A 22,947-nucleotide genomic window follows, 5' to 3' on the forward strand; every position below is an offset into this window, starting at 1 on the left:
CAAGCTCTCTAGTGGAGCCACATACATGCAAGTACGTTCAGGTTTCAAGTGGCAAAAAGAACCGACAGACAGACCAGCGTTTTCATTTGTCCACTACAAGGCAGGTTTGTCTGTACGTCACATTTCATGGTGAAGACAAAAAAAGGTGCTTCACATAAACAATAGAGCCCTTTAAGGGGAAAGAGAGAGAGAGAAATCCTGCTTTTAAAATAACAGGAACAAAAACATGTTTTTTTGATTAAACATGGGTTAATGAACCATTTTCAGATTATTATTTTTTAGTGAATTACACTGGGGCGTTCGTAGTAGCCTTATTTTTGCACGGGCACTACGGCTTCACACATCACGCGCATTTATTTTAGTGCACGTAACGCGGTCAAAACTTTGGTTACTATTCAAAAAACTACTGTATGTAGCTTGTTTAATCAGAAACAGGGATGGAGAGTTCTTTAACCACAAAAAGAAGCATATCAGGTGGTTGTGTGGACGCACAGCACACAACGGACAAACAATGCTGCTGTCCACAAAAAAACAACAAAAAACGGATCATTCGCGTTTTTTGGAAGATTTTTAGGCTCCCCTAAAGTATCAGCTAAATCTCTTTAGGGGAGCTCCTCTGCCTTTATTAATCCAGCTTAGCTCCCCCGTAATTCGATCCCTGGTTCCAGTATTTTTCCACTAGCATTCCACTATTGATCCACTGTTGTTCCACTTGCGTTTCACTATTGAGTCACTACTGTTCCAATATTGATCCAGTAGTATTACATTATTAATCCACTAGTATTCCAGTATTGTTCCACTATTTTAGTAGTGTTCTACTATTCTACCACTATTGTTCCACTATTGTAACACTATTGTTCCACTATTTGACTAAAGTTCTACTATTGTTCAACTATTGTTTAATTATTCTACTAGTGTTCTTCCCTTGTTACACTGTTCTACTAGTGTTCTACTTTTTTCCACTATACCACCACGGTTTCACTACTGTTCCACTATTCTACTAGTGTTCTTCTATTGTTACACTATTCTACTATTGTTCTACTATTATAACACTATTGTTCCACTATTTGACTGGTGTTCTACTATTGTTCCACTGTTGTTCAACTATTCTACTAGTGTTCTACTATTGTTACACTATTCTACTAATGTTCCACTATTGTTTAATCATTCTACTAGTGTTTAACTAGTATTCCACTATTCTACTAGTGTTCTACCACTGTAACTCTATTGTTCCGCTATTTGACAAGTGTTCTACTAGTGTTCCACTATTGTTTAATCATTCTACTAGTGTTTAACTAGTATTCCACTATTCTACTAGTGTTCTACTACTGTAACTCTATTGTTCCGCTATTTGACAAGTGTTCTACTAGTGTTCCACTATTGTTTAATCATTCTAGTAGTGTTTAACTAGTATTCCACTATTCTACTAGTGTTCTACTACTGTAACTCTATTGTTCCGCTATTTGACAAATGTTCTACTAGTGTTCCACTATTGTTTAATTATTCTACTAGTGTTTAACTATTGTTTAATTATTCTACTAGTGTTCCACTATTGTTTAATTATTCTACTAGTGTTCCACTATTGTTTAATTATTCTACTAATATCCCACTATTGTTTAATCATTTTACTAGTGTTTAACTAGTATTCCACTATTCTACTAGTGTTCTACTATTGTAACTCTATTGTTCCACTATTTGACAAATGCTCTACTAGTGTTCCACTATTGTTTAATTATTCTACTAGTGTTTAACTATTGTTTAATTATTCTACTAATGTTCCACTATTGTTTAATCATTCTACTAGTGTGTAACTAGTACTCCACTATTCTACTAGTGTTCTACTATTGTAACTCTATTATTCCACTATTTGACAAGTGTTCTACTAGTGTTCCACTATTGTTTAATTATTCTACTAGTGTTTAACTAGTATTCCACTATTCTACTAGTGTTCTACTACTGTAACTCTATTGTTCCGCTATTTGACAAAGGTTCTACTAGTGTTCCACTATTGTTTAATTATTCTACTAATGTTCCACTATTGTTTAATTATTCTACTAGTGTTTAACTAGTACTCCACTATTCTACTAGTGTTCTACTATTGTAACTCTATTGTTCCGCTATTTGACAAGTGTTCTACTAGTGTTCCACTATTGTTTAATCATTCTACTAGTGTTTAAGTAGTATTCCACTATTCTACTAGTGTTCTACTACTGTAACTCTATTGTTCTGCTATTTGACAAATGTTCTACTAGTGTTCCACTATTGTTTAATTATTCTACTAGTGTTCCACTATTGTTTAATCATTCTGCTAGTGTTTAACTAGTATTCCAATATTCTACTAGTGTTCTACTACTGTAACTCTATTGTTCCGCTATTTGACAAATGTTCTACTAGTGTTCCACTATTGTTTAATCATTCTACTAGTGTTTAAGTAGTATTCCACTATTCTACTAGTGTTCTACTACTGTAACTCTATTGTTCTGCTATTTGACAAATGTTCTACTAGTGTTCCACTATTGTTTAATTATTCTACTAGTGTTCCACTATTGTTTAATCATTCTGCTAGTGTTTAACTAGTATTCCAATATTCTACTAGTGTTCTACTACTGTAACTCTATTGTTCCGCTATTTGACAAATGTTCTACTAGTGTTCCACTATTGTTTAATTATTCTACTAGTGTTCCACTATTGTTTAATTATTCTACTAGTGTTCCACTATTGTTTAATTATTCTACTAGTGTTTAACTATTGTTTAATTATTCTACTAGTGTTCCACTATTGTTTAATTATTCTACTAGTGTTCCACTATTATTTAATTATTTTTCTAATATCCCACTATTGTTTAATCATTCTACTAGTGTTTAACTAGTATTCCACTATTCTACTAGTGTTCTACTATTGTAACTCTATTGGTCCACTATTTGACAAGTGTTCTACTAGTGTTCCACTATTGTTTAATTATTCTACTAGTGTTTAACTAGTATTCCACTATTCTACTAGTGTTCTACTATTGTAACTCTATTGTTCCACTATTTGACAAGTGTTCTACTAGTGTTCCACTATTGTTTAATTATTCTACTAGTGTTTAACTATTGTTTAATTATTCTACTAATGTTCCACTATTGTTTAATCACTCTACTAGTGTTTAACTAGTATTCCACTATTCTACTAGTGTTCTACTATTGTAACTCTATTGTTCCACTATTTGACAAGTGTTCTACTAGTATTCCACTATTGTTTAATTATTCTACTAGTGTTTAACTATTGTTTAATTATTCTACTAATGTTCCACTATTGTTTAATCATTCTACTAGTGTTTAACTAATATTCCACTATTCTACTAGTGTTCTACTATTGTAACTCTATTGGTCCACTATTTGACAAGTGTTCTACTAGTGTTCCACTATTGTTTAATCATTCTACTGGTGTTTAACTAGTGTTCCACTATTCTACTAGTGTTCTACTATTGTAACTCTATTGGTCCACTATTTGACAAGTGTTCTACTAGTGTTCCACTATTGTTTAATTATTCTACTAGTGTTCCACTATTGTTTATTTATTCTACTAGTGTTCCACTATTGTTTATTTATTCTACTAGTGTTCCACTATTGTTTAATTATTCTACTAGTGTTTAACTAGTGTTCCACTATTCTACTAGTGTTTAAACAGTGTTCCACTATTCTGCTAGTGTTCTTCCCTTGTTACACTATTTTACTAGTGTTCTACTATTTTTCCACTTTTCCTCCACTGTTTCACTACTGTTCCACTATTCTACAAGTGTTCTACTATTGTTCCACTATTCTACTAGTGTTCTTCTATTGTTCCACTATTCTACTATTGTTCCAGTAGTGTTCCACTATTCTACTAGTGTTCTACTATTGTAACGCTATTGTTCAACTATTCTACTAGTGTTCCACTGTTGTTTAATTATTCTACTAGTGTTTAACTAGTGTTCCACTGTTCTAATCGTGTTCTTCTATTGTTACACTATTCTACTAGTGTTCTACTGTTGTTGTAGTATTCTACTAGTGTTTGACTATTGTTCTACTATTCTACTATTGTTATACTATTGTTCCACTTTTTTACTAGTATTCCACTATTGTTTAATTATTCTACAAGTGTTTAACTAGTGTTACAGTATTCTACTAGTGTTCCAATATTGTTTAATTATTCCACTAGTGTTCTTCTACTGTTCCTCTATAATTCCACTTTTTATGCCTTTCTGTGTGGACTTTGCATGTCCAGGTGTAACTGCCTCTCACCTGCTAAATGCTGGGTTAGGCTCCAGCTGTCCCGCAACCTTTCACTGGACGAAGGGGTACAGATAATGGATGACATAAAAACAACAGAAATAGACATGGCACTGGATTCATCCATCCATCCATCCATCCATCCATCCATCCATCCATCCATCCATCCATTCATCATCCATCCATCCATCCATCCATCCATGAACTCTCAAATATCCAATATGAGGAAACATGGAATGTTTAACTTTACTGTGACCTTTCAATGAAATAAAATTAAAAATAAAAAAATTACTGTACCTTTTTATAAACACATCCTGAATGCTAACACAGCTGTCATCCTGTGATTGGCTCCTTCAGGGGTCTGAACAGGGACCTGCTGTAACCCGGCTCTGTCCATACTTTGCTATATTCAAGTCTAACCTGACTAAGGCTGCATCCAGCTAAAACAAGGCCATGTAAACACCATTCTCTCATCAGCCTCAGTGAGGTCGTCTTCAGTGTTAACAAGCCTTATATGCTGCATTAAGTAAACACATTTACAGCCATTTTTATACACCCACATCCAACCAAAATAGTCCCAGCACTGAGACCCCTTAAACCCTGGCAGAGACACAGAACTGCATAGCTGCTGGAAAATGAAGACTTTTCAGGGGAAACTGAAAAAATACTCAGTGTTTTTAGGGATATGGATGTAATCAAGGATTTGGGTGCAGTTGCACAGAGGGACCTTGACGTAGGTGCAAGTCATTAATAGAACTAAGCAATGCAGCACGGTGGAAAATCCTTCATGGAAGTCTTTCATTGGAATATTGGCCTGTTCAGAACACGGTGGGTGGGAGGATGTTCCTGTCTGGTTAACACAGCTGCTCTTCCTGTTGTTAGTGGAGTTTTCTGTGTGAAGTTGCTGTAATGCACCACCAAACTGATGGTTCGCAAGTCTCTGTGCCACACATCACATGTGAAGCAGGGCTTTGCAGATGCAGAGCATCTCTGGGACGGGGTAATTAGCCGGCTCTTGTCTGCCTGCATGCCTTTTAGGATTCCTGTCCTCTTTTCTCTCCATTTTTTCTTCCTCATCTCCCACAGCGTTGTTGTTTACTGCAGCTGCAGCAAGCAAAGCCACCCAGCTCCTCCATGTGGTGGCAGAGCTGGCAGGTTTTTTCTGGAGAGAGTGAGTCAGGGTGTGACTGATGGTGTCTGCTAGCATGTGAACAGCTCTCCGCTGAGTTTGCATGGATGCATGTGCGATGTAGGTCACAGTAAACCAAGAAACCCCTCTGGCCTCATCTGCAACACACAGACCTGCCCCTCGATTCTCCACCATCTCTCTCTTCCTGTCTCTTCTGGTTTCACACCATACAGCATACTATTTTCATTTTCTGTCTCCTTCTTTGGCTCTCATGACTTCCAGCCTCGTGGATTTTCTACTTTGAGATGCAAAACAGGTGGATTTGTAAAATGAAAACACTTCTACTTTAATGTGGTGGAACAGATCTGATCACAGTTATGCAACAGTGCAGATTTCTTCAGGTGGGTTTCCTAAAAGGTTCACCCTGATGAAGTTTTCCTGATTAGGACAAGAGTTTAAGTTCCTCACGACTGAACAGAATAAATTATTTAGACCTGCACAGAGCAGTCTGACTTCCTGGAAACAGCAGTAGAAGAAGAAACGGTGATAGTGTAATTACGTTATGTTAATGTACGGCCGATGTAACCGACCTCCATCTATCCATCATCCATCCATCATCCATCCATCCATCCATCTATCCATCCATCATCCACTCATCCATCATCCATCCATCCATCCATCCATCATCCACCCATCCATCATCCATCTATCCATCCATCATCCATCCATCCATCCATCCATCATCCATCCATCCATCCATCCATCCATCCATCCATCCATCCATCATCCATCATCCATCCGTCCATCCATCTATCCATCCATCCATCCATCATCCATCATCCATCATCCATCATCCATCCATCCATCCACCATCCATCTATCCATCCATCCATGCATCCACCCATCCATCCATCCATCATCCACCCATCCATCATCCATCCATCATCCATCCATCCATCCATCTATCCATCCATCCATCCATCATCCACCATCCATCCATCCATCCATCCATCCATCCATCCATTCATCATCCACCCATCCATCCATCCATCCATCCATCCATTCATCATCCACCCATCCATCCATCCATCCATTCATCCATCCATCCATCCATAGTCTCTTTAGTTCTTCGTTTTTCTGACTTTTCATTTCATATCTTAACAATGTCATATCCTCCTCTTAAATTTTGTACTCCCCCCTCCCCCACCTTACACACACGCACACACAAAGACATACCAGTCTCATTTAAGCTGTAGCTCTGCCTCGCTACACCAAACTCATCAATTTTATTTATTTGTATTTAAACTCTGCCCCTTCTTTACACGATTGCAGCTTGTTCACGTCCTAAATCTGCTGATCACAGCCTGTGGTTATCAATGCTGACCAATCAATGCAGGTATTGATGAGGGTTTAGTATATTCAGATCCTTTAATCTTAAACAAGAATGAGAAGAATGAAGAGAAACTTGTAGAAGCTTACAGAGTTTTATAGTTGATGTAGAAACAGAGTCTGGTTGGTTCTCCACTGTCACCTGCAGCTGGGTCACCTGACTGTTGGGTCACCTGACCATTGGGTCACCTGCAGCTGGGTCACCTGACCGTTGGGTCACCTGCAGCTGGGTCACCTAAAGCTGGGTCACCTGACCACTGCTAGAGAAACATGAGGCCATGGAGGACACCCTCATGCTATGGTGATGTAACTGAGCAGGCAGCCACAGGGCGAAGACCTCCGGCTGCTTTCACAAACATCCTGGAGGTGAAATGTTTAAAAGATGAACATGTGTTCTACACGGTCATTAGCGGGAGCTTTGACGTCATAGTGCAGTGACACTATTCTGGACCAAAGTTCAAAGTTCATATTATATGATACATTATATGCAAACTCTACACTTAGAATATACAATTCAGATAAAATCCAGAGTTTCCTCCCAATTTTTAATAATGTGTTGGACAGTTCTGAACCTCCTTTTATTAATTTCTGCATCACCTTAGATGTTTTCTCTGCTTGATGCAATTAGATAAAGAACGGTTCCTCTTCCACCACAGTCTCTGATGTCTGCAATAAGTCACCTGACTTCTCGCTACTTGTTTTTAAAAGAAAGAGTCACTAGAAAGGTCAGAACAGCGACAGAATGCGGCGTTCACGGCGATTGCAGAGGGTAACTTCCTCAGAAGAAACAATCACGTGACAACATAGCAGAGCGTGTTAGGGAGGGATGATTTTAAGAAGAACTGTTTTTGTTGAGCTCTGTTACAACCCGGCCCTGCTAGGAGATATGAGGTGTAACAAAGAGCACGGCGCAGTAATGAGGAACAAAACAGATGGTGGTGAATCACAGAAAACAATACAAAAGCTATTTTCTAACTCAACTTCAGCCAGAACAAAACAGCCAAACCAAGAAAAAGTAAACGGGTGACCGAAAAACTGGCCTACTAATCTCTGAAATAAACAGAGTGAAGCAGCTGCAGTAGCTGTGTTTATATAACCCACAATACTAGATACAATTACAAACCTAAAATGATCTAGCCCAACACATTGTACTTTTAACTATACTAAATATGAAAGAAAGAGAAGCCAAAAGGCATTACAAATTACCAAACAAAAAAACTGACTATCAGAACTGTTCACAGTTCTAAAAATGAACTAGTTTATAGTCCTAAAAAAGAGTTCTTTTTTGCTGCGAGCTTTTACTCTCAGACTACGGCATTTCCCTGTTGTTCCACACATTCAGTCCACGCTTGTAGCAGCTGTAGCTTTCACTCCTACAGGATAAAGACACGAGGAAAACTGGCTAGAATAGTACTTTTTTTTACTGAGGAATTATTAAACTATCGGAGGTAGGAACCAGGCTGAGGTAGGAACCGGGCTGTGGTAGGAACCGGGCTGAGGTAGGAACGAGGATGACGTAGGAACCATGCTGAGGTAGGAACCGGGCTGAGGTAGGAAACGGGCTTAGGTAGGAACCGGGCTGAGGTAGGAACCGGGCTGAGGTAGGAACAAGGATGAGGTAGGTACCAGGCTGAGGTAGGAACCGGGCTGAGGTAGGAAACAGGCTTATGTAGGAACCGGGCTGAGGTAGGAACCTGGCTGAGGTAGGAACTAGGCTGAGGTAGGAACCAGGCTGTGGTAGCAATTAGGCTGAGGTAGGAACCAGCCTGTGGTAGGAACCGGGCTGAGGTAGGAACGAGGATGAGGTAGGAACCAGGCTGAGGTAGGAACCGGGCTGAGGTAGGAACCTGGCTGAAGTTGGAACTAGGCTGAGGTAGGAACCTGGCCGAGGTAGGAATTAGGCTGAGGTAGGAACCTGGCTGAGGTAGGAACCAGGCTGAGGTAGGAACCGGGCTGAGGTAGGAACAAGGATGAGGTAGGTACCAGGCTGAGGTAGGAACCGGGCTGAGGTAGGAAACAGGCTTATGTAGGAACCGGGCTGAGGTAGGAACCTGGCTGAGGTAGGAACTAGGCTGAGGTAGGAACCAGGCTGTGGTAGCAATTAGGCTGAGGTAGGAACCAGCCTGTGGTAGGAACCGGGCTGAGGTAGGAACGAGGATGACGTAGGAACCAGGCTGAGGTAGGAACCGGGCTGAGGTAGGAACCTGGCTGAAGTTGGAACTAGGCTGAGGTAGGAACCTGGCCGAGGTAGGAATTAGGCTGAGGTAGGAACCTGGCTGAAGTAGGAACCAGGCTGAGGTAGGAACAAGGATGAGGTAGGTACCAGGCTGAGGTAGGAACCGGGCTGAGGTAGGAAACAGGCTTATGTAGGAACCAGGCTGAGGTAGGAACCTGGCTGAGGGAGGAATTAGGCTGAGGTAGGAACCAGGCTGAGGTAGGAACGAGGATGACGTAGGAACCAGGCCGAAGTAGGAACCAGGCTGAGGTAGGAACCTGGCTGAGGTAGGAACCGGGCTGAGGTAGGAACAAGGATGAGGTAGGAACTAGGCTGTGGTAGGAACCTGGCTGAGGTAGGAATTAGGCTGAGGTAGGAACCAGGCTGAGGTAGGAACCTGGCTGAGGTAGGAACTGGGATGAGGTAGGAACCAGGCTGAGGTAGGAACGAGGATGACGTAGGAACCAGGCTGAAGTAGGAACCAGGCTGAGGTAGGAACCTGGCTGAGGTAGGAACCAGGCTGAGGTAGGAACGAGGATGACGTAGGAACCAGGCTGAAGTAGGAACCTGGCTGAGGTAGGAACAGGGCTGAGGTAGGAGCAAGGCTGAGGTAGGAACAGGGCTGAGGTAGGAGCAAGGATGAGGTAGGTACCAGGCTGAGGTAGGAACCGGGCTGAGTTAGGAAACAGGCTTATGTAGGAACCGGGCTGAGGCAGGAACCTGGCTGAGGGAGGAATTAGGCTGAGGTAGGAACCAGGCTGAGGTAGGAACCAGGCTGAGGTAGGAACGAGGATGACGTAGGAACCAGGCTGAGGTAGGAACGAGGATGACATAGGAACCAGGCTGAGGTAGGAGCAAGGATGAGGTAGGTACCAGGCTGAGGTAGGAACTGGGCTGAGGTAGGAAACAGGCTTAGGTAGGAACCGGGCTGAGGTAGGAACTAGGCTGAGGTCGGAACCTGGCTGAGGTAGGAACCAGGCTGAGGTAGGAACTGGGATGAGGTAGGAAACAGGCTGAGGTAGGAACCGGGCTGAAGTAGGAAACAGGCTGAGGTAGGAACCGGGCTGAGGTAGGAACCTGGCTGAGGTAGGAACAAGGATGAGGTAGGAACTAGGCTGTGGTAGGAACCTGGCTGAGGTAGGAATTAGGCTGAGGTAGGAACCAGGCTGAGGTAGGAACCTGGCTGAGGTAGGAACTGGGATGAGGTAGGAACCAGGCTGAGGTAGGAACTGGGATGAGGTAGGAACCAGGCTGAGGTATGAACTAGGCTGAGGTAGGAACCAGGGTGAGGTAGGAAACAAAGGATGTACCTCAAAGTGCAAAACATTTAAACTTTATTTATCTTCGCATTATTAGTCACTTTTTTTTTTTGTGATGTATTTTTTCTGACATCTTTGTCCAAATAAAAGTTGGGTCATATAAGTGCAGAATTCAGCCCAAATGAAGAAGAAAAAACAAAGAAAGACATGCAGACCATATGTCTGCATCTCTTTCTGAAAGCTGAGGGTTCCTCTTTCCTCCAAGGCTGCAGGTGTCTGATAACATCCTGCAGAAGGTTTTCCATCTGCGGCTGGAGATGAAGCCGCTGGAGCTGCTGCTGCTGGACGGCGGTATTTAGTTCGGGCTGGTAGAGGATCTGCTTTAGCTGCCTTTCATGTACCTTGGAATGCTCTCTGGTGCTTTAGTTCAATCTGCCGTTCCAGGTTTGCTGTTGGCAATGTTGATGTCTGGAGTTGCTTCTTGACACCCGGTGGGCATCACACAAAAAGGCCAGATTTCTCCCTCCTGGATCATCACTGGCCTTTTCAGAAATGATTTAAGTGATCGTACGAAGATGCTGTAGTGATCATGGAGGCAGAGGTAGAGCTGCTGCCTTCATGTTTGTGGTGGCTGGTGTTGACAGATCTGGTGTTTTTCAGCTATATTTAAGGCCTATTTACGATGTGTTTTAGCCAGGATTTAGCCTGGAAGACTCGATGGAAATCTGGAACTCTCTGGAACAAAGTTCAGTTGTGAGAGAACGCCTTTCACTAATGGTAGAATGAACACGCTCACAATAACGTTTATCAGGCAAAAATACAGAACGTTCAGTTCACCTGGAATATGGACCAGTTTGTGAACCATGGTTCAATGAACCAGTTCAGACGGATACATATATAAAAGATGTCAGAACTCGTCCAAATTACCGGAAAATGAGAGAATTCCCAGCAGACAGTAATGTTTACAGACTGGTTGTCACGGTGTATAGCTGGCACTGAGATTTCCCAGCCGTCCATGAAGGCATTCTCCCTCCAGCACAGCTGATTGCTGATGCGCTCCACCTGCTGTATGCACTTTAAATACCAGCCTGTGACTACTCTTCCCTGCCAGATCGTCTTGGTTTATCCCTGCACGTTTCCAGCCCTGATATTCTGCCTGCCAACCTGTTCCTGATCTTTGACCTGTTTTTTGACCTGGATATCCTGACTCTGCCTGCCCCCTGTCTGGTAACTCTCTGTCGTTTGATTCTGCTGGTACTCTGACCCTTGGACTGTCCCCAGGATTGGATTTGGATTTCGGAACCTGTCTCTCTCCCATCTGGATAATCTGGAGAAATTACCTGGATCTTTCCGGAGGATTTATCCAGTGTGGATAACTCAGCTCTTGTCACTATCAGACCCAACTAACTGTTCTTGGTTCAGCAGTTTCCACAGCTCCATTGCAGTCATCTTGGTTCCTGAAAACTTCCCGGCCGGCTTCCATTCCCTCTGCTGGCTAGCGGACTGCGAGACCAGACTCGGCTCCCCTGGATGTACTACCATCATTACAATAAAAACCTTTTAGCACCCAATCCTCAGTTCTGACTCTATTGTGGTCCAATTTGCTGATCCCTGACACTGGTTAAATTTCATCCTGGTGCAAGGACGAGGTCTGAGTGTGTGTGCGCGGGTTTGTGTGTGTGGTGTACCTGAGGCAGTGTAATCCGTCTCGGTGAGTTTGCCTCCCTACAATTTCCTCTCAAGGTCACCTCATGAAGTCTGTGTGCTCTTTTTGAAGTGTGCTGTCATCTCCACGGTGATATAACGGCTGTATCAGTCTGGTTTGCTGCTAATAATCTGGTGATACCTTATACGTCTGCTTTAGAGGGGGCGGAGCTTGGGTACTGCCTCCAAGCAGGAAGGTTTTGGGTGTGAAGGGTCTGGTGAAATAAAGCTCTCCCAGTTTCTGTCTTCCTGCATATGTCCAGCCTGCTGGGATGCTCCACAGGAAAACGTGGATGAAGTTCAGGATTTCTGTTTGTTTCAGTGACAGCCGGTTTACTAATTGTTCTGTCTGTTTCAGCCGTGGTCAGCGCCATCCCGGTGCCTGCTCTGGACTCCTCTCAGTATCCGGGGATCCTGCCTTCACCTTCCTGTGGCTTCACACACAACAAGTTCAGCCTGAGGTCCATGCCTTTCCCCAGCCTGACTGTGGACAGAGGATACACAGCAGGTACCATGCTGCCACCACACTGCTTGAGCATTACTATAAACACGCGATATAACAGCTTCCAGCCACCGAAAAAACATGGATAAGAGACTTTAACATCATTAAGGGCTAGAGAGTAAAAAAGGGGACATGGCCTGAATACCCACGTTTGTTTACACAGGAAATCAGTTTCTTCTTCTACTGTTGCTCCTGGTCAGACGGCAGCTCAGCTCTGCATGTCCAGGTGCTTCATTCTGTTCAAACGTCATGCAGAGATCTGCCTCATTTAAACATGTAAACAAGTTAAAAAGGAAACAAGGAAACATGGAAACATGGAAACAAGTAAACATGTAAATGAGAAAACATGTAAACTAAGAATCATGTACACAAGTTAACAAGTAAACATGGAAACAAAGAAACATGGTAACTTGGAAACATGTGAACAAAGAAACACGTGAACAAGTAAACATATTAACAAGGAAACATGTAAACAAGTAAACACGGAAACTTGAACAAGACACGACTATCCCTGAAATCTGTCCGTTTTTAATGTATCAACAAATATTTACTGTTAACTGAACTTCTTGGGTAAACGTCAGATGTCCCAGGGTCAGTAAATGCAGCATGTAATGTGCTTCTATATGTTGTTCTAAATCATCTCTACCATGTTCTAGATCATAATTCTGAATTAATCCAGCATCATCTCACCAACTGTCTCCATGGTGATAATTTCTGTCCTAAAAGCAGCAGATGTGACGACTGAAGTTAAACATCCGACATTGATGAAGAAACTCTGATAAAACTGATGATCTGGATAAAAACTGCTTTTTCCTTTTATCATTGACGTGTGAGTGCAACAGTGATAAAAGTCCTACAACAGCTTCACCCAAAGTAACACCTGCTTGTTTTACAAACTTTTCTTCACTTTATATCAGATGATCACTTCAGTTGTAATAATCAGTTCAATATTTCATAAAATCTAGACTTAAAAAAGATCTCATCTGTGCCGCCTTTTCCTGGTCAGTGCTCCTGGCCCCCGATCAGAACTTTTCTAGACCCGCCCCTGCATAGCTGAAGTATAAACCCTGTCTACCACCAGCAGCTACCTTGTTAGAGAAGGTCCTGCCAACAAGACTTTGGGGTAAATATGTAACGGTGACACGATTCAGCAAACTGGACCACAATAATTGTCAGAACTGATGATTGGGTGATAAAAGGTTTTTATTGTAATGATGATGGTATATCCAGGGGAGCCGAGTCTGGTGTCACAGTCCGCTAGCCTGAGCGGGTAGGAGAACCAAGGTGAGACAGTCTGGCAAGGAAGAGTTGTCACTCACTGGTATTTAAAGAGCATAGAGCAGGTGGAACGCATCAGCAATCAGCTGTGCTGGAGGGAGAATGCCTTCAGGGATGGCTGGGAAATCTCAGCGCCAGCTATACACCGTGACAAATGGTGTGAACCATGAACTGCTAGTTTTCTCCTTCTCAGCTGATCCATAAACACAAGCAGCAAGAGAGAAAAGCCGATCAGCTGATCACCGACAGCCGCCATGATTCACGGAGCAACATGAGAGAAGAGGGAGGAAGCAGCTGCTACACAAACAGACGACAGAGATCCTCTAGAGCGGCCATGTTGGTGCAGAACGCAGGATGTTTAAGAAAAGGAAAGCGAGATGGTTCATCTTTTCCATCTCTCCACATGCCGCCATCATATTAGAGAAACAGAGAAATGACGGATGTTTGTCATGCTGTAAACATTCATTTAGTTAAAAATGTTAATACAATTAATTACGTAAATTAGTTACCGGCTTTGCGCTTTATTTTTTCAGCCCTAATGTACATTTTCTATACCACTTATTCTAATGTAGAGCTGTGGGGGAGCTAGAACCATCCCAGTATTTATCTGGTCACTCTTCTTGCTTCATCATGGAGACTAGTAGATCAGAAGCCATTTTTCAAGAATAGGATGTTTTGTAAAGAGGTGCAGGTCCAAAAGCACTGCACATTTATTAAAAAAGCAAACAAAAAAACAAATTGAAATAAAAACTCAAGTTTAATGTGGTAAAATAAAACATGTACATTAAAGGATAAAATAAATTGTACAAGCTGGATTTCCTTTGGTGCAAATGTCACAGAGGAAGACGTTCTCAGTGCTGAGAAATACCATAGTTAAAGTAGAACGACGTGAGTTAGAAACCAGATCCAGGCTTTCAGAGCAAACACAAATGGCACAGGTCACAGTAACATCCACTTTAAATCTTAGTAAATGGTACTTTTATCGTTAAGTTACTAGTGTATTGATCAGTTCTGTGCATTATCAGTATTATAATATCATAGTGTGTACCTGTTTATTCATATAGCACCTGTACTTATCATGACAAGTCTTGTTTTAATGTGAATATTCTTCTTATTGGATGAATTGTTTGCTATACATGACGGATCCAGGAAAAAAGAGCTGCAGCTTCCAGTCCAGAGGTGTTAAACCACATGTCCCTCAAGACTATGAATGATTTTTACTTAAAAAAAAAAAAAGGAAAAGAAAAAGAAAAAAATACTACATTATAATTTCTATGTGGGGATTAACAGTGTTTTTATTTCTTTATTTTATTTGATTGTAATTTCTTGCTTGCCGGTCAGTTTTACCATGAAAACACAACAACTACCAAACTTTATCACACCTTCAAGCTCACTGCCCTGCTCCCTGGTCTCATAGTTTAATGCTAATTAGAGACTATATCCCCCGTCTAGTCTTTCAGTCTCCAGGTATGAGACAAAAAACAATTAGGTGAAATAAGTTTCAAAACGTTCTGTAAATAAAGGTTTGTTTATTTAATAAACTGGTTTTTGCTGATAATGTTCCTTTCAAATTGATTTTTCTGGATGTTCAGCTTTGTTCAATCAAACATGAACTGCAAAGGTGAAACGCTGGAACAGCTTTTAGAAACACCAACGTCATACTGAAGCTTCATGACCACAAACAATCCAGTCTTCTCACATCTCAAGGCTTCTTCTTCCTGAAAGAAGAAGCAGAGCTGGCACTGCTGTTTAGAGAGCGAGATCTACACCCAGCGTGTCTGCTTCTTAGGACAAACTTCTACTTGGTTTAAATCATGCGTGTGGCTGTCCTGTCTCACGTATTCTGCATTTATTTGAAGTGTCGTTTGTGCACATCCTTAGAAATGAATGCAAGGAGTTTGCAAGCTACAGTAAGAAGGTAGGGGGGCAGTATAGGGAGCAACATGACCTGATGTAAGGTATAGTGTTGTAAAAAAGAATTGATTCTAAGGTACTAATCAATTCTAAAATTTAGTATCTAGTTGGATATTTTTTAGCACAACTATCGATGCTTAGATGCCTCTTTGTCGTCTGCTGGTCCACAGAAAACACCAGCCGGCTCTACCAATTTTAAACAGGCACAGCAGTGGGCAACCCCGCCCCGAGGACATCTCCCTGAAGGACCCATCGTTTACAGTGTTGCCAGTTTGGCAATTTATGTCTGTAATTAGCGAGTTTTAGACCTGTCTAAGGACTCTTTTTCAAAGTGCCTAGCGACACGTTTAGTGACTCTTTCTGGTGTTACTAAGGTGAAAACGTTCGGTTTACTCTTCACGCTGCCGCGGTCCCTCCCTGTCCAGAAGCAGCAGCCCAGCAACGAGCTGCTGGACGAGGGCAGCTCTGCTCCATATCCAGCCTGAAAATGAAGTTGCTACTGGCTGATTACGCCTGGCTTACACTTTCAGTTTCATGCCTTTAAATGTAGACAGAAACATCTTTTAAATGTTTTTTTTTAATTAATGTAGTTTAAAAAACTGAGATAATTTTAAAGACCTGGTCAGATATTAAGTATTGTGTGGAAAAGGACACGTATAAATAATAAAAAAGAAAAAACAAGGAAAAGGACACGTATAAATAATAAAAAAAAAACAAGGAAAAGGACACGTATAAATAATAATTTAAAAACAAGGAAAAGGACACGTATAAATAATAATAAAAAAACAACAAGGAAAAGGACACGTATAAATAATAATAAAAAAACAACAAGGAAAAGGACACGTATAAATAATAATAAAAAAACAACAAGGAAAAGGACACGTATAAATAATAAAAAAAAAACAAGGAAAAGGACACGTATAAATAATAATTTAAAAAACAAGGAAAAGGACACGTATAAATAATAATAAAAAAAAACAAGGAAAAGGACACGTATAAATAATAATAAAAAAAACAAGGAAAAGGACACGTATAAATAATAATAAAAAAAAACAAGGAAAAGGACACGTATAAATAATAATAAAAAAAACAAGGAAAAGGACACGTATAAATAATAACAAAAAAAAACAAGGCAAAGGACACGTATAAATAATAATAAAAAAAAACAAGGAAAAGGACACGTATAAATAATAATTTAAAAAAAACAAGGAAAAGGACACGTATAAATAATAATAAAAAAAAACAAGGAAAAGGACACGTATAAATAATAATTTAAAAACAACAAGGAAAAGGACACGTATAAATAATAATAAAAAACAACAAGGAAAAGGACACGTATAAATAATAATAAAAAAACAAGGAAAAGGACACGTATAAATAATAATTTAAAAACAACAAGGAAAAGGACACGTATAAATAATAATAAAAAAACAAGGAAAAGGACACGTATAAATAATAATTTAAAAACAACAAGGAAAAGGACACGTATAAATAATAATAAAAAAGCAACAAGGAAAAGGACACGTATAAATAATAATAAAAAAACAACAAGGAAAAGGACACGTATAAATAATAATAAAAAAAAAACAAGGAAAAGGACACGTATAAATAATAATAAAAAAAAAACAAGGAAAAGGACACGTATAAATAATAATAAAAAAAAACAAGGAAAAGGACACGTATAAATAATAATAAAAAAACAACAAGGAAAAGGACACGTATAAATAATGATAAAAAAACAACAAGGAAAAGGACACGTATAAATAATAATAAAAAACAACAAGGAAAAGGACACGTATAAATAATAATAAAAAAAAACAAGGAAAAGGACACGTATAAATAATGATAAAAAAACAACAAGGAAAAGGACACGTATAAATAATAAAAAAACAACAAGGAAAAGGACACGTATAAATAATAATAAAAAACAACAAGGAAAAGGACACGTATAAATAATAATAAAAAAACAACAAGGAAAAGGACACGTATAAATAATAATAAAAAAAAAACAAGGAAAAGGACACGTAAAAATAATAATTTAAAAAACAAGTAAAAGGACACGTATAAATAATAATAAAAAAACAACAAGGAAAAGGACACGTATAAATAATAATAAAAAAAAACAAGTAAAAGGACACGTATAAATAATAATAAAAAAAAACAAGGAAAAGGACACGTATAAATAATAATTTAAAAAAAACAAGGAAAAGGACACGTATAAATAATAATTTAAAAAAAACAAGGAAAAGGACACGTATAAATAATAATTTAAAAAAAACAAGGAAAAGGACACGTATAAATAATAATAAAAAAAAACAAGTAAAAGGACACGTATAAATAATAATAAAAAAAAAACAAGGAAAAGGACACGTATAAATAATAATAAAAAAAAAACAAGGAAAAGGACACGTATAAATAATAATTTAAAAAAAACAAGGAAAAGGACACGTATAAATAATAATAAAAAAAAAAAGGAAAAGGACACGTATAAATAATAATTAAAAAAAAACAAGGAAAAGGACACGTATAAATAATAATAAAAAAAAACAAGGAAAAGCACACGTATAAATAATAATAAAAAAAAACAAGGAAAAGGACACGTATAAATAATAATTTTAAAAAAAACAAGGAAAAGGACACGTATAAATAATAATAAAAAAAACAAGGAAAAGGACACGTATAAATAATAATAAAAAAAAAACAAGGAAAAGGACACGTATAAATAATAATAAAAAAACAACAAGGAAAAGGACACGTATAAATAATAATAAAAAAAAAAAGGAAAAGGACACGTATAAATAATAATTTACAAAAAACAAGGAAAAGGACACGTATAAATAATAATAAAAAAAAACAAGGAAAAGGACACGTATAAATAATAATAAAAAAACAACAAGGAAAAGGACACGTATAAATAATAATAAAAAAAAACAAGTAAAAGGACACGTATAAATAATAATTTAAAAAAAACAAGGAAAAGGACACGTATAAATAATGATAAAAAAACAACAAGTAAAAGGACACGTATAAATAATAATAAAAAAGCAACAAGGAAAAGGACACGTATAAATAATAATAATAAAAAAACAAGGAAAAGGACACGTATAAATAATAATTTTAAAAAAACAAGGAAAAGGACACGTATAAATAATAATAAAAAAAAACAAGGAAAAGGACACGTATAAATAATAATAAAAAAAACAAGGAAAAGGACACGTATAAATAATAATAAAAAAAAACAAGGAAAAGGACACGTATAAATAATAATTTAAAAAAAACAAGGAAAAGGACACGTATAAATAATAATTTAAAAAAAACAAGGAAAAGGACACGTATAAATAATAATAAAAAACAACAAGGAAAAGGACACGTATAAATAATAATAAAAAAAAACAAGGAAAAGGACACGTATAAATAATAATTTAAAAACAACAAGGAAAAGGACACGTATAAATAATAATTTAAAAACAACAAGGAAAAGGACACGTATAAATAATAATAAAAAAAAACAAGGAAAAGGACACGTATAAATAATAATAAAAAAAAACAAGGAAAAGGACACGTATAAATAATAATTTAAAAACAACAAGGAAAAGGACACGTATAAATAATAATTTAAAAACAACAAGGAAAAGGACACGTATAAATGATAATAAAAAAAACAAAGAAAAGGACACGTATAAATAATAATTTTAAAAAAACAAGGAAAAAGGACACGTATAAATAATAATTAAAAAAAAACAAGGAAAAGGACACGTATAAATAATAATTAAAAAAAAACAAGGAAAAGGACACGTATAAGTAATAATTTTAAAAAAACAAGGAAAAGGACACGTATAAATAATAATTTTAAAAAAACAAGGAAAAGGACACGTACAAATGATAATTAAAAAAAACAAGGAAAAGGACATGTATAAATAATAATAAAAAAAACAAGGAAAAGGACACGTATAAATAATAATTAAAAAAAAACAAGGAAAAGGACACGTATAAATGATAATTAAAAAAAACAAGGAAAAGGACACGTATAAATAATAATTTAAAAAAAACAAGGAAAAGGACACGTATAAATGATAATAAAAAAAAACAAGAAAAAGGACATGTATAAATAATAACGTATAAATGATAATAAAAAAAAACAAGGAAAAGGACACATATAAATAATAATAAAAAAAAAAAAAAACAAGGAAAAGGACACGTATAAATAATAATTTTAAAAAAACAAGGAAAAGGACACGTACAAATGATAATAAAAAAAAACAAGGAAAAGGACATGTATAAATAATAATAAAAAAAACAAGGAAAAGGACACGTATAAATAATAATTTAAAAAAAAAAAAGGAAAAGGACACGTATAAATCATAAAAAAAAACAAGGAAAAGGACACGTATAAATAATAATTTAAAAAAAACAAGGAAAAGGACACGTATAAATGATAATAAAAAAAAACAAGAAAAAGGACATGTATAAATAATAACGTATAAATGATAATAAAAAAAAAACAAGGAAAAGGACACATATAAATAATAATAAAAAAAAAAAAAAACAAGGAAAAGGACACGTATAAATAATAATAAATAAAAAAAACAAGGAAAAGGACACGTATGTAAATAAGTTCACTAAGTTGTGGTTAAAGTTATTCTGAGTTTTGTATTTTTTGCAGCACAGAGAGCGAAAACTGTTCGCAGCTGTCTGCATGAGCTTTAAAACAATGCATTTTACATTGTTATTGTCTTTTCTTATATCTATTAATATATTTTTGTTGTATTGTTTGGATTGTTGCTATTTTTGTGATGTTCTGACTTTGATTAAAAGAATAATAAAAATTTTGCCCCTCTTCATAATATCAGAAATAGTATCGATTGTCGACCATCCTGCTGGGATAGGCTCCAGCTAACCTGCGACCCGTAATGGACTAAGTGGTCAAGATAATGAATGAATGAATGAATGAATGAATGAATGAATGAATGAATGAATGTCGACCATCCTTAGCAACGGTATCGAGTTTGAAATTTTAGCATTTTGACCCTAGAAAGGTCACATGGTCGGCAGCAGTAACAGGGTCCTAACGTACTACCTACAATACTGCTGCTGTCTCAAAACTAACCAAACATGAACGTCCTGTATCGTCTTCATGCTTGTCGTAAGCTTGAAAAGCAGCTATATTCTCAGCCTTGGAGGTCAATGCAAGATTTATTCTGAGCCTCCCTGTTCATGATCCACGGAGCTTAGATCAGTCTGTAGTGTAGCTTTACGGTTAGAAAAAGGTTTATGGAGTTGTTCTGACCTCACATTCACATGGTTCCACGTCTTTGTTTCATGACATTCTTTCCAGTGTTTCTCATTTTGCTGCAGATCATTCTCAGCTGTTCTTCCTCTTCTTTGCCTCTTTTCTTCCTCTTGCAGAGCGTTTATTCATGTTCTGCAGCTTTTCCTCATTGTACCTCTTGTCTTGGCCTGGCGATAACAGGGTATGGATACGTCAGCCATGTCACACTACAGACACGTTTCACCACAAAGTCCCAGTATTTCTGATATTTCTATGAACTTTATCTCATAAAATTTAAAATGGGATTTTTATCACAATCTAAACAAATTCAGCCAATAAAAAAGAAAAACAGCAATGAGCTCCAGACTCTGGAACAAAGCAGCAGACCTTGCAAACAGTTTAACATGCTATCAGATTTCAGGTGTTTGCTTTCATGCGCAGCAGAGTGGAGAAAACACGGATCTGAATGCGTGTGCAGACATAACCACTCCATGTATAATTTATGCGCTAACAACAGCCATAAAACATGAAACAGTGGATGCAGCTTGTATTTATGTTTACATTTCCAACTGAGACGGTGTTGTGGCTTTTATGCAGCAGCAGTAGTTTCCAGTCGTGGCATGCTGTCATTGTGTTCGTGGCTGTATCAAAGTGGGGGGGGGGGGGGGGTCTGTGTTCTGTGACTATATATTTAAATAGATTCACACTTTAGAAGAGAGGTTTGTTTGTTTTCTGTGTCACTGTTTTTATGTCTCATGGATGACACTGTGATTCGGACTAATTGGATGTTTTGTTATTCGTTCTTTCCTCTCTCTGCCCCCTCCAGATTCCACCAGTCCTCTCCTCCAGCAGCCTCCACCTCAGCAGACTGCCCCCCTCCTCCCTGGTGTGTCGGCTCCTCCTGGGGAGCACATCCCCCCGGTTGGTCCAGTTCCAGGGGCGCCAGCTACTGCTGTTAGCACTGAGGAGGCCCAGCCGGGAAGCAATCGGACCATTCCCACGGCCTGCGTACGGCCCACCCACCCGCTACGAAGCTTCACCAACCCACTGCTTCCACCACCCATGGGGACCATTGACCCGAAGGTGTACACCTCCATGATGACCCAGTCCAGTGAGTACAGATCTTTACTGGTTGTTTCCCAGCACATCAGTCCAGACATGCAGGATAAAACCAACATCTTTAGTTTTACCTCATGAGAACTGAAGTCCAGGAGCTGCTCAAGTGTTTCCTCATCATCTCTTAATTGTAGCTGGTTATTCAATCACATGACGTTCTCAGGCCTCTGGTCTGGCTAAAGACAGATGCAAGAAACTTTATTGATTACATGTGATTTAATACACAAAACCTCTATAAAAGTTGACCTAAATAATGTACTACGTCCTTATTTATTGGTAATTCTTGGTGATGTAGGAAGACTTATTGCTAAATTAATCTGCTTGTAGCATTAAACGATGTGGGGGCAGAAAAGATTAAAGTATTTCAGAGTGACAGACACTGCATTGCTGTAACCAGGCACAATGGCAGTGCCCTGTCAGGCTGCGGCTGCATGGGCTCGCGACAGTTAGGGACATTGTTACCGTAAATACGCCATTTAGGATCATGAATGTAGTCAGTACTCAGCAGAGTATAGTGCACGAACGTTTGATTTGCGACCATCCAGCAACTTCAGCTTTGTAGACACGACAATTCTGGAGTGTTTGCGCAGCCTCAGAGTGCTACACCCGCAAGACCCAGCAGCTTGTGGTGTAGCGGATTCGCCAAGCAGAAACGGCCGGCAGTGGGGTAAGCGGAGGTGGTGTGACCGAAGGTGTAAAAATGGTTGTCGAGGAGGGCTAACAGCTAAGTTAAAAGCTAATTCCTACAAAACACCCCTTCCATCCATCTTCCTCACCAACATCTGCACTAGAAACTAAAACGAATTATCTCCAGCTGGACCTAACATCTAAATGTGAGTTACGGAACTGCTGTGCCATCATTCTGACAGAAACCTGGCTAAACTCATCAGTTCTGGACAATGCTGTTAGCACTGAGTGGCAA

At 38.5% G+C, this 22,947-nt stretch overlaps 1 protein-coding gene across 1 annotated transcript in view; it reads left to right on the top strand.

Moving 5' to 3' along the window:
* Positions 1–22,947, top strand: part of dcc (DCC netrin 1 receptor) — a 385,109-nt gene that overhangs the window by 333,199 nt on the left and 28,963 nt on the right. The window contains 2 exon segments of the mRNA XM_041969439.1: positions 12,305–12,454; positions 21,736–22,020. Of these exon segments, the coding sequence (XP_041825373.1) occupies positions 12,305–12,454; positions 21,736–22,020 (435 nt within the window).

Source organism: Melanotaenia boesemani, chromosome 19, assembly GCF_017639745.1.
Source record: "Melanotaenia boesemani isolate fMelBoe1 chromosome 19, fMelBoe1.pri, whole genome shotgun sequence".
Taxonomy (NCBI): domain Eukaryota; kingdom Metazoa; phylum Chordata; class Actinopteri; order Atheriniformes; family Melanotaeniidae; genus Melanotaenia; species Melanotaenia boesemani.